The sequence below is a fragment of the Bradysia coprophila genome (assembly GCF_014529535.1).
Source record: "Bradysia coprophila strain Holo2 chromosome X unlocalized genomic scaffold, BU_Bcop_v1 contig_117, whole genome shotgun sequence".
Classification (NCBI taxonomy): Eukaryota; Metazoa; Arthropoda; class Insecta; order Diptera; family Sciaridae; genus Bradysia; species Bradysia coprophila.
In genome coordinates this window covers 1,209,770-1,223,140 of record NW_023503292.1, presented here as the reverse complement: position 1 = coordinate 1,223,140, position 13,371 = coordinate 1,209,770, and the positions used below count along the sequence as shown (strand labels likewise).

The 13,371-nt window shown below is 38.0% G+C and overlaps 1 protein-coding gene across 1 annotated transcript; it reads right to left on the bottom strand.

Moving 5' to 3' along the window:
- Positions 1-2,560: 2,560 nt before the first annotated feature.
- LOC119067037 (caspase Dronc-like) lies at positions 2,561-4,742 on the bottom strand. Its single transcript, XM_037169772.1, has 4 exons — positions 4,344-4,742; positions 3,655-4,278; positions 3,096-3,322; positions 2,561-3,029 (listed from the first exon to the last, which is right to left on the bottom strand). The coding sequence occupies exons 1-4, from the start codon at positions 4,473-4,475 to the stop codon at positions 2,660-2,662; spliced, it is 1,353 nt and encodes a 450-aa protein (XP_037025667.1). The 5' UTR covers positions 4,476-4,742; the 3' UTR covers positions 2,561-2,659.
- Positions 4,743-13,371: the final 8,629 nt, after the last annotated feature.

The following is a 13,371-nucleotide window of genomic DNA, read 5'->3' as shown; positions in this document are numbered from 1 at the left end:
GATTTTCTTCATTGCATAAAACGTTGTATGCAACACGAATCGTATATTATCGGCGATAATTTATCGCACACAATGTCCTGCCAAACTCGGCCTCGGGTTGGCAATCTGACATCTAGTGCGATAATATACCTTCATACGATTCTTGTTACATAAATAACAAATGTCACACGGAACAAAAAAGATTTGTTTTTGATCACTGTGGTGAAAACAAACCTTTTAGTTCCTAGTAATATATTGATTCTTCATTAGTGTCACATATAAGAAGATATTAGACAGATAAAAAAAACATCTGCAAAGGGTTGGTTTTATCCAGTCAACTTTTGTTTTGTTTGAAAATTTTCAAAACCGGAAAATCACATGAGGATAATAAAACAGGTAACAAAATTTAGGGGATCATAGGTGGTATCTAAAACAAAATCTGAAAAGGAGATTGTGACAGAGCTGCAGAGCACAGCTTGATAATACAGAAGTTGATTCAATGGTTCAATGAGTATGAATTCGGCTGTGTTGTCTTCGGTTCTCAAGGTGAGTTGATGGTAACTGCACGACAAAAATAAAAGATGAGCCCTGACGGCTAATATGGTATATATCAAAGCACTCGTTGTATATATAGAAAAATGTCAAAGCATGAAGTAAAAGATTTTATTACAATCTGTCGTCAACACTTCGAAATGTCGAATTATCACAAATTGATAATTCGAAAACTTGAGCTGTTCCATTCGTCATTTGGGACTACATAACACGTTCATCAATTTGGATATCATGCCCGCACGTTAGTTAAAGGGTGTGACGCCAGTGCACTACCAAAAACGTTAAAAAAAAATTGGAGACGGCGGAACAACAACTTTGTGGCTTCCTTTCTTGACTCCAATGACCACAAAACTTGGATATTTAGAATCTAGGCACCCACACGAGTTTAACAAGCTATATTGATTTCGTATTTTCAGATAACTAAAATTGCCTACGTTAGCCAGCATCCAGCAGCCACTAAACGTTTCTATAGATTTTCCTGAAATTTTGTCTATCGGGTAATAATGGACCAAAAATAATAATGCAATTTTCAAAAGTTGGATATCTTGGGAACTGGGTTATTTTCGACATGAGTGAGGTGTTTCAAGGTTGGTTCCTAAATTTTGGGATGACAGATGATTCCTCTGGCACTACCTAACTTCCATCGGATTTTTTTTATGGATTTGGGTTATTTTCGACATGAGTGAGATGTTCCAAGGTTGGTTCCTAAATTTTGGAATGACAGATGATTGTTCTGACTCTTCCTGAATTCCATCGAAGTTTTCAATGGATTTGGGTTATTTTTCGAAGACTGGTTACCGAAATTTGGAATGACAGATGATTCCTAACTTCGGCTTTCTTCCGTTTGAATTCCATTCTTTCAGGACGTATTCTTACCTATTTTAACAATTTTCCTAACAGCGGTTTCCTCAACATCTGCGCATCTGTCACTTTGTGAAGCAAACTTTTTTTTTGTTAGATTTTCTTTCTAAAATGTTTTGGGTCAATATTTTGTTGATAAAACTTTTGCGTACAGGAGCGGAATGCGTCACCCTCCCTCAGCTATATCAGTTATTTTGTAAGTATGATAAAGGACTTGCGTCACATATACCCTTTAAGGGATTTTTGTACTGATTTTACTATATCTGTCGACTGAGATAGTATATACAGCACAGGGTCCCTATTTTCAATTATGGTAGATGAACCTATTTGGACAATGACGTCATTATTCGTACAAAAGTGACGTCATTTTCGAGGTACGTTCATGAATGAAATAAAGACCTAAGCCCACCCCCGTTAGGGCTTCTCGACTCGAAAATGTTTTTCGGATCTCGGGTAATGCAACAACTTGACATACCTTCAACCGCACCCTTATGAAGAACTGATATGCATGTGGGGCTCTCGTTAGTACAAATATAAACCACATTCTCTGGGGACCGGAAATGATTATTTCTCGAATTTTTGTCCTTTTGCATGACGAATTACATCTTGGTCGATTGATTTTAGTCAATTTAGTCAGTACGTTCGTGAGGGAAATTGCGCTAAATCAATCGTCGAAGACACAAACGTAAAAGTCTATTATGATTCTTCAAAATTCGTTGTGAAAACGGCATTGTCATCGTTAAAAAGTTTCGTTCTTTGTAAGCTATGCGCGCACAATCAAAATAGCTCGTGGCTAATCAACACTTAAGTGTAATTTCTGGTAAAACGTTGTCAATACAATCGTTCTAAAATATTGAATTGTCGCGGGGTATTCCCATTTAGAATGTTCATTATACAAATGATAAGATTAGGCAACGAAAGTCGATTTCTGCAATTGCTAGTGAAAAACGGCATTCCTCACTTCAAAGACATTGTTATCGCAAACCAAACAAACGAGTTATTCGAATCATCGCTAATCACAAAGAAGGACAAAGAAAACTTGACTCAAATTTGTTCGCTTTGATGATCTAATTTCGTTGCGTTGGATTTTGTTTTGTTGAATGCGAAGTTCACAGCTGTGTCTTCATCACACATACACATACACGTCCGCATACACAAAAAAATGAGCTTCAAATACAAAAGAGATAAAAAAACGTTTTAATTTGCTAATTCGAATGTAAGATGTACAAAATCGTAAAAAAAGTTTTTTTTTCTTTCTTTTAAATGTTCAGACGCCTTCTCCATAATATCCCGGATTGAAGTAAAGATTCTTATGGAAACCTTTCTCTTCCGTACTAGAAGTCTGAAGCTCACCTTTGTCCGTTCGAATACGACTCGTTCTATCGCCAATCATTTTCAACAAATCGTCCAAATGGAATTCGTGCGCATATTCGGCGAACACCTCACAGAATGTCTGCACGTACCACGAACCGGTGTCCGGATCGCGATGCGTCTCAAATCCCGGAACAGTTGCGTAGCACACTTTTATGTCCGTATACGTTCCGATATTCATCTGTTCCGATATGCTGATGGTGTCCGTTTCAGTCTTTTTGCTTTTCGCACTCCTGTGGCCCGTTCCTGTGTCAGAGACGTTGCCTCTATAAATTTCGTTTTCCGTGCACTTGAGCAATATTACAGTATGTTTCGCGGTCGGGATAACTCACCTACACATGGGAAATAAAAAGATTTTCGGCTTTCCCACCATATTCTTGCAGTTGATGTTGTTGAATTTTTCGAGAATGTCTTGAACGGTTGTCAGGCTACCGTCTGTGAATTCGATGAATTGCTTGCCCTTCTGGAATTCACCATGCGTTAGGACAGCGAACACCAAGCTATCAGTCTGTTTCAAATATGGCGAGGATATCAGTTCATCCACCAGGATGTGAAATTCCTAGAAACAGCCAAAGCAAACAAAAATCATGTCATCACAATGCCATCCAATATTTACATTAAAAAAAACGCCAAAACAAAACATTCGGACTGCACTTGAAATGAAACAATGAAAAATAGCGCGAGTTTTCACTTCGAACAGCTGAAAACTTAAATTTAGATTTGAAGGCAACAGCCACAAAGAGATGGAGGCCATGCCATTATATTAGCTCCACAAAGACACACTATCACCGCTCATATGTCACAAAGCCAATAAAAATCAAAAGTTTCATCATGTGCAGGCACAAATGTTCTGAAAGCAATTTTATTTTCACTCTCCACCGAAATGCTTACCCCACTGGTAATGTCTTCGTTGTAAAATATGCTAAATTCCATGCCCCGAAACAGCGTAATTAAGTTGTCTCGATCGACGGAAGCGCCGTTTCTCGGCTCCTTGTTATGGAAATTGATAATATTGACTAAGAAAAATACGCCTCGGTGGCGTGATCTCATGTCGTAGGTGGCCAACGTTTTGTGCGTATGGTACTTCTTTGACTTGGTGACGCTAATAGCTAATTTCGTTGGCTGCACTTCACCCGTAAATAATTCCAATTTCACATTCCTTTCAGCGTCCGCACGGCTAACCGACTTATCGGTTATATCAACGTTCGGTGGTGGCTTTGCAACGGGCGATAATTGTGCGTCATTCTGTTTATCGCGACCTTTTCTTTTGTCTTTCTTTTCTTCGCCTTCGCGTCTTTTCCCTCGAATACTGATGGTCCCGTCGTCGTCGTCGTCATCATCATTATTATCGAAACTGGGCAAGGGGATACGCGACGATTTACGTTGCAGTAAATGGGCAGCCTCGACGAAATTGCCTCTGCATATTTCGACTAGTCCTTGAAACGCTTTCGGACCTCGATGAGTAATTTTCTCGAACAGCATTTTATGCTTTGTTTCTGGTCCAATCTGCAATTTCTGAAAACATTTATCGACGACTTAGCGTTATACCATCAATCCATTAAGTTTTTGTCGAAATTTACCTCAATCTCTGATTTCATTATTGGAAACATAATTTTGCGATCGAGACATTTTCTCATGAGCAATTCATAGTTGGTTAATTTAATCAATTCGGATATATTGTCTAGAATTATGCGACGATGTTCTTTCTCCATTTCGATTACAATATATTGAGATAATTTATTTTCGATAAAATTCACAGAATATAATCAAAAAAACAATTTTTTTTTATTTAGAAAAACTATTGAGAATCTGTTATTTCACAACATTTCTTTCTTCTTTCAAACAGTCACAATGAATGAATGAATCGAATGGATCCGTAGACGGTTCCAAGAGCGTAAATGTAATACTCACACAAATGCGAATAAAACTTGCATTGAAAATCAAAACACATACGCAAAATTACGCTCTTAAAACGGCTAGGTGAATGAAAACAAAGTAAATAAATCCATCCAAACACAAAAATTACGTCATCAAATACAAATTAGAGCGACATCTGTGAGAAAGATAACAAATGAGTGTGGTGTATCCATAAATTAATGAAGAGCGTTCACGTCGTGTGCTCTCAATATTTTTGAATTACATTATGAAACCTTCGGCATTAGTGGTATGTATCATTCGATCGGTCACGATTAGCTGCACACGATCGATATTAATTAGGCACGGTGTGGTTGAACAAAGTCTAAATAAAAGTGTAATGCAAAGTAATTTTTTTGCTTAATTACTATTGGTAATGATCTCCTGATCATTTTAGGCCTAAAGAAAGAAAAAAGTTGGCGGGCGGTTTTTGAGATAAATTGAAAGTGAAAGTTTATGCCATTTTAACAGATCTGGATCAAACATTCTTTTCTGTTTTTGTTTGTGTGTCGGGTAGCTGATGTCACTAGCTTCCCAACGATACCACGCATGCCATGCTACTGACAATATAGGCATGTTTTTATCAACTTTACACATCATTAGGCCGCAACAAAAATTTTTTCGACTCTTCCGGAAAGGCGGTATAGTATGTTTTAGTTGGACTGGCTCCCTGATTCTGAAATGCTATACCATTGGTCTTAAAGTCACGTTCTGCGTCCAGAAGGAGGACTAAAAGTTAGATTTAGAGGAAAACTAAAGGTGTTGCAGTGGCGAATGTTGAGCATGCCGTGTCCATTCTTTAGGCCTAAAATGATCAGGAGATCATTACTAATAATAATTCGGAGAAAAAATTCCTTTGCATCACACTTTTAATTAGACTTTGTTCAACCACATCGTGTAGGGAAGATAAAGTTTGTTTACTGGTCGCAGTACTTTTAATTTGATTATTTCGTTTATTACTGAATATCATGTCCGGAGCGATAGCGGAGGACTTGACGCAGTCTAACTTCCAAAAAAGAACGAAGAAAATTTTTTGAGACGCGGCAACTATATATAGGCGAGAATTTAAGTTTCTTTCCTTTGGCCTGTATCACCACAAATCCTATTCTATCTTATTCGCGCTTCAAATACTAGCAAAACGAGCTATCACTCGACTATGTAACTTTAAAATTGCCGGAGATACATCGTTTTGAAGTTGGTCATTTTGATAGAAAATGCACCAAATTAACGTTTTCCAAACAATCAAAATCTTTCAACTTACTCTGTATGTTTCTATCTGTCTATCTGTCTATCTGTCTATCTGTCTATCTGTCTATCTATCGACGGTCGATCTCGGAAACTAGTCAGCCAATCTCCATGAAATTTTGCAGGAACCTCAGGGTGGGCATAAAAATGAAAATGTGATACGCCACTACCCCAGGAAAAACCAGAATTTTGTTTTATTGGCCTCGAAGTGGTTTCTGAGTGTGGTTTTCGAGGGTCGGGAACGCGTTTTCAGCTGTAGCTCAGCTGTATTGAAACCTGCAGGGGCGTGTGACCCATCAAATGAAAGGTATTCGCCACACGAATCGAACAAAAAAATAATTATAAAAATTGGTGCAGATTTGGTTGAGCTAGAGTGGTCAGAGTGACCAAATTTTGAGCTACTCGAGCGTAGGATGAAAGGACTAATATTTTTTGGCTTATGAGAGATTTACTTTCTTCGGCAAAGTCTCAGAGTTTTACGAGTAGAACACATTGGCATATGTGAAAAATGTCGAAAGTTGGAAATATGGGTGGGTCAATTATGTTTTTAGAGGTATTTCTTGAATTTTCGATTTTCGTCAAATTTTCGATTTTCGTCAAATTTTCGAATTTCGTCAAATTTTCGAATTTCGTCAAATTTTCGAATTTCGTCAAATTTTCAAATTTCGTCAAATTTTCAAATTTCGTCAAATTTTCAAATTTCGTCAAATTTTCGAATTTCGTCAAATTTTCAAATTTCGTCAAATTTTCAAATTTCGTCAAATTTTCGAATTTCGTCAAATTTTCGATTTTCGTCAAATTTTCGAATTTCGTCAAATTTCGTCAAATTTTCGAATTTCGTCAAATTTCGTCAAATTTTCGAATTTCGTCAAATTTCGTCAAATTTTCGAATTTCGTCAAATTTTCGAATTTCGTCAAATTTTGTCAAATTTTGGAATTTCGTCAAATTTTCGAATTTCGTCAAATTTTGTCAAATTTTGGAATTTTGTCAAATTTCCAAATTTCGTCAAATTTTCGAATTTCGTTAAATTTCGTCAAATTTTCGAATTTCGTCAAATTTCGTCAAATTTCGTCAAATTTTCGAATTTCGTAAAATTTTTGAATTAAAACTGTAAACTGTTATAAAAAGCAGTGTTGATTGCACTTCTAAAACGACTGATATCCCAACAAAAATCTCTTCGAGAAAAGTGTGACGCAGTCTTTGAAATACAATTTCTAAAATGAATGATATCGCTAGAGTTGCCGCTTTCAGCTTCGTTACGCAAAAATTAAATTTTACACCCAATTAGTTCAAACAAGCTGGCTTAGTTTTTCTCATCATCTGCCAAATAATTTTTACAAAAAAAAAAATTTGAAACAACCAAAATTTTACCAAAAAAATCTGCGTCGCATCCGGCAGATAAATTTTCTTGCTGGTCTTGCTGAACATTTGCCACTTTGCGACGCAGATTTTTTTGGTAAAATTTTGGTTGTTTCAAATTTTTTTTTGGTAAAAATTATTTGGCAGATGATGAGAAAAACTAAGCCAGCTTGTTTGAACTAATTGGGTGTAAAATTTAATTTTTGCGTAACGAAGCTGAAAGCGGCAACTCTAGCGATATCATTCATTTTAGAAATTGTATTTCAAAGACTGCGTCACACTTTTCTCGAAGAGATTTTTGTTGGGATTAATTTTAAGTATAAATGAATCGAAGGCTGTAAACTTTTACAGATAACGTCAGCTTTCCATATAAACTTCATAGTAGATGAATCCATTGTACATATCTAATAAAATGGCGATCTGCGTGTCGACGCCTTCAATAAACAATGGCAAGGCGTTTAACCCGGCGAGGGCATCACAATGCTTCTAATTAGTCAACACTAAAAAACAAAAAAATTTCGCCCGGAAATGCACACACATTCTTTCGCCGTTCGCCTCTCTTCGATAGTAACTATCGACGTGACCAAAATTGTTGAAAAAACTTCTTTTATTCAACGAAGCGCGAACGAAACGTTTTACCGTTTACAATCATAGTGCGGACGAACAACTTCTTCTTCTTCTTCTTTTTCAGCCTGTTTCTATCCACTGCTGGATGTAGGCCTCTCCAACTTCTTTCCATTTCGTACGATCCATTGCCATTTGCTGCCAGTTTGTACCTGCAATATTCTTAATTCCGTTTGTCCATCTCTCTGGTGGTCTACCTATAGCTCGTCTTTTATATGGTCGCCAGTTCATGATCTTTTTGGTCCAACGTTCGTCTGTCCTTCTTGCAATATGTCCCGCCCAGCTCCATTTCAGAGATGCTATTCTTTCCATGACATCAACGACCCTGGTTTGTTGTCGAATCCATTGATTCGTCATTCTGTCTCTGAGTGTTATTCCAAGCATACTCCGTTCCATGGCTCTTTGTGTCACTCTCAATTTTTCTTCGGATGCTTTCGTTAAAGTTAACGTTTCCGCTCCATAAGTGAGCACTGGAAGGACACAAGTGTCGAAAACTTTGCGTTTCAGACTATTATTAATTTTGCTTTTGAAAATTAGTCTGAGTTTTCCGAACGCTGCCCATGCAAGACCAATCCTACGTCTTATTTCTGCAGTTTGGTTGTCCAGACCTAACTTCAGCTTATGTCCTAGATATACGTAGCTGTCGACTCGTTCAATGACAGTGTCACCAATTTTGATTTCTCTATCGTCCCCGATGTTGGTCATGACTTTTGTTTTCGATAAGTTCATCTTGAGGCCAACTTTGTTTGCCTCTTCACTTAACTGTTGTAGCATAAGCTGAGCCTGACCTAGATTCGCTGCTATTGGTACAATGTCATCAGCGAAGCGGAGATTGCTCATGTACTCTCCATTTATCTTTATTCCCATTTTACTCCAGTTTAACTTCCTAAAAACACTCTGCAGAATCGCCGTGAATAATTTCGGTGAAATGGTGTCACCTTGCCTTACACCTCGGCCAATTCTGAATTTCTCCGTGCTCTTATGAAGTTTTATACATGAAGTAGCATTTTTGTACACATATCGAATTGTGTTGGAGTACCTTGAGTCTACTCTACATTCGTCTAATGCGTCCAATATCGACCATGTTTCCACTGAATCGAAAGCTTTTTCGAAGTCTATGAATAGCAAGACTATGTCGATGTTGTATTCACGACACTTCTCAATAAGCGTTCTCATCACTTGCAAATGGTCGTTTGTGCTGAAACCAGATCTGAAAGCAGCTTGTTCAACAGGTTGGTAGAAGTCGAACTTGTTAGTGTTCCTCTTCGTAATGATTTTCATAAACAACTTGTAGAGTGTTGACAATAGGCTTATGGGTCGGTAATTTTCCAGCTTTGTTATGTCTCCTTTTTTATGCAGCAATGTAATTACCGCATTTTCCCAAGCTTCTGGTACTTCTTCCCATTGGAGACATTGATTAAACAAAGCCGTGATTGCCTTTAATAAGGAGTCTCCACCTAGTTTAATGGCTTCCACTGGAACACCATCTTCTCCTGGAGACTTTTTGTTTTTCATCTCGGCTACTGCGGCCTTGACTTCATCAACAGTTATGTCGGGCATATCATCCGATCCCACGTTTCTTATTATTGGTCTATCTTCGGTTTCTTCCGTTGGACTCTGTCTTGCTGAAGAAAACAAATTCTCATAAAATTCTGTTGCAATATTTAATATCGCATTTCGATCCGTTTGGATCGTTCCTGTTTTGTTTCGTAATTTGAAGATTTCTTTTTTGGCGTTTGTCATCTTTCTCCGTAGGACTTTCATATTGCAGTTAGCTTCAATTATGTTTTGAGCCAATTGGACATTATATTTTCTTTCATCTGATCTCCTTGCTTTGTTGATACTTTTAGACAAGTTCCGGTATTCCACCGAATCTCGTCCTCCGTTTTTTACCAACTCTGCTCTGCTTGCGATCAGGTCTAATGTTTCTCTGCTGAGTTTTGATTCTTTCCCTTGGACGGATTTGCATTTGGATTTCATGAAACCCATTATTGTATCGACGATTTTGGTATTCAATTCGTCCAATGTTTCACATTGATTGTTGACGTTATCTAATTCGGCAGTCATTTTCGTAGCAAATTCTTCATTTTGTGTGTAAAGCCGTTGTACGTCAATCCTTTCACTTTTCTGAACTAGTTGTGATCTTTGAAATCTGGTATTTAACGTGACTCTTGCACGAACCATTCGGTGATCACTACCTGTTGAAAAATTGTTTAGGACCGTAACGTTCTTAACGGTTGACTTACAGCCAGTTATGATGTAATCGATCTCATTTTTCGTTACACCATCTGCACTAGCCCAAGTCCATTTACGTTGAGGCTTTCCTGCAAAAAATGAATTCATTGCGTACAAATTGTGTTGCTGTAGGAAGTTGAGTAAAACATTTCCACGCTCATTTCTTTGGTCGTTGCTAAAACTGCCAATAGAAACTTCGGAGTCTTCTTCTCGTTTTCCCAGCTTCGCATTGAAATCACCGATGAGATATTGGTAATGTGATGGGTTTTCGTCCAGAGCTTTCTCGACATCTTCATAGAATCTTTCTACTTCTTCGTCATCATCAGTGCACCTATGTCTTAATGTTTTGCACGAAGACAATGGTGCAAAACATTAAGGTGAAACGATCGGTTTTAATGTTTTGCCCCATTGTCTTCGTGCAAAACATTAAAAGAAATCGATATATTTAATCGATACCAAAAGCAGCAGCGAGATGTGTTTTTTTTCCTCATTCGTTTTGTGTGTACATATACATTTCATTGCATGATGATTTTGTTGAATCAAAAAAAAAATCTCGTCATAAATTCGTTCTTACATGGACACACTTGCATTTTGCATTTTAAAGCATATAAAAAAGTGCCGTGTGTACAGCTATCGCTGTGGAATTTTTGTTTCGAATCACACATTAACGTTTAAAGCTTACATTATATGCTAAATACCAATTTTCATATCAACGTGATTTCTACATTGAAGAACTACTTAGGTACTTGCTGCTGTGTTGTGTAGTCTTTGCACGATATTTTGTCGATTTAGTCTACTCTCTAATACACATAATTCTTTGTACTTCATAGAGGAGTTTACGTCGACGTTTTGCTACATTTAAATTTTTATTAGAAAAAAAAAGAAGAAAAAATTATTTCGGTCCATGACATATTGGTTTTTCGTAGCGTTCAAGGTTCATATTTTCACTATAATATTCTCGTCGGTTGATTTTTTGTTGCCCGTTTTTAAATGTAATTAGAAGAATTTTATTTTCGTTTTTTTTTCTTCTTTCATTTATTGTTTGGGGAAAATGAATGCGAATTTGGATGTGTACCTTTTGTCAATTCGTGTCAACGAAATATACGTTTTATTCAAATATTCAAATAAACGCGTTTGCGTCGAGAAAACACATTTCAGACTAACGATCGAAAGTCGTTAAGAATTTCATGTGACTCGTCATCGATTTCGCTTCTGTTGGCAACACTTTACTATTTCTGTAGTAGTTCGACGCAAAGTTCTGAAAGATCGTTCTTTCAGAACCTTGGTTCGAAGTTTGATAGATGATAATCGCCTACGAAATTGTCAATTTAAATGATAATGGTTTGTTGAAAACTTAATACTCTTTGTAATACTCTGTGGAATTGATAGGCATTTCTTTATTTTCAACTATTAACCACAGAGAGATGCTAAGATAACGACTGGGACGCCGTTTCGACGGATAGAGGGAATTTGTCAGCCTTTTTCATATAACGAATGAAATGTCAAAAATGGCTGACTTTTTCCAAAATTGGTCGGTTGTTTACAAAATAATTAATTTTTGACTACAATGATTCGAGAAGCAGAATATGGAAATACGTTTGCATCGGTGTCAAAATTAACGTGAAGGGTTTTATTTGCAAGGTACTTTCGTATTATCTGAGATTCAGTGAGTAAATCTCTAAAATGTTTGATTTCAGTATATTTAGCTAATCCTTCTGTCACATCTTTTGACAGCTTTTTACGTTTTAGTATGTTTTCTCTCCCAGTAGCAAAAACCCAATCCCAGCAAAAAAAGAAACTAGACCAAAACTCAGACTCAGACTCAGACTTCACATCTTGAGCTGGGGACCAGGCCCTGGTCCCAGTCAGGCTCTCTTAGAACAGTAAGGGGAAAGCACGTCGGTTTTTCCTGTTACGTTTCGGCCATCCAAGCTGACCAGAGACTGACCTGGTTGTCTCGCGAGAATTCGCCAGGCCAGTCTGAGGGCCGCCACTCAAGTTGCTAGAACTTATATACCTCTGTATGTTACAGAGGTAACTAACAACAACTGCCGCCGCTCGGTCTAACAGTCGGACTAGCTACAAACGTTATCTTTCATTTAGTCAATATAGTCAGTCGAATTACCTCTCTGGCCAGTGCACTTACTACACACTTAGCTACCCGCCATCCTCGCGTTCCTTCCTTGTCGCTGTCTGCTCGTCTGTTCCAATCTGCGCGGTTTGGTTCTTCCTGCATTTCCATTCAACCTTTGCATATTCCAACAAGCACTCAGCATCTGCCCTCATTCAAACGTAAGCAGCTCATTCTACTTTACTCTACTAAATCTTTTCATTCAAAAAACTTCAATACATTCAAGTACCTGTCCTGACAGTTTACCTACTTCCGGCTTTCACGCAACACCATTCATACAAACCATACCATTCATTCAGTCCAGCGCAACTTCAACGTGACACTTTCCATCCTGCCACTTTCCTGTGCTGTAACGTCACTTGAATTGACCTACCACACACCAAAAACTGCCATAATACAGCAACCCTTCGTACCAAAAATACATTCACAAAATTGCACCACAAGCGAGTGCATTGACGGTGAGCCAGCAAATGACGAAAGACGAAACCTCCAATTAGCTGCCACTTAGCTGCTCTTAAGTCACAAAAGGACAACCAAAATGCAAACGCTGGAAAATCCAGGGTCCACGCCACGGGAAACAGTTGCACCTAATTCAATAATCCAGACCATTTTTTGATCACCACGGGGACCTCCAACGGTCTCATATCGTCAATGGACCTCCAACGGTCGCTCCACTGATGCTTGGGCTGCGATGCTCCTATAGCACATTCTTATCGTTTGCACTTGACGTCCATTTTTCACGTAAACTTTTCAATCAAAATGGCGACCGGCCGCAAGCGAAGGAAAAAACGCAAAATCACCAACCTCTCTCCCGCACAAACACAGAAAAAACACAGTTCACGCACTCAGAAGCACCCAACACGCAATCCTCACCACACAGAACAATAATTAACGCGAAAACCAGCAGAAAAAACTAAAATTAAGAAGGAGCAAAAAACCGCACAACCTCTCACTTTTCACCCAGCCTACTACAATGAAAACTAGGACCAAAACACAAGTTTTCAATGGCTCGTTTGTTTTGAGCATTATAGGTGTGTTCCATCGTACGGTTTGACAAGCCACAATCGAACGAGAGCATCCACAAAGCCATAACATCAAC

What these genes read in the sequence shown, in the direction of transcription:
- LOC119067037 (XM_037169772.1), bottom strand. Translation starts at nt 4,475, where the DNA reads ATGGAGAAAGAACATCGTCGCATAATTCTAGACAATATATCCGAATTG. An exon ending in ACGAAGACATTACCAGTGGG is followed by an intron (nt 3,323 to 3,654) that starts GTAAGCATTTCG and finishes GGCTGTTTCTAG; the next exon opens with GAATTTCACATCCTGGTGGA. An exon ending in TTTTTATTTCCCATGTGTAG is followed by an intron (nt 3,030 to 3,095) that starts GTGAGTTATCCC and finishes CGAAATTTATAG; the next exon opens with AGGCAACGTCTCTGACACAG.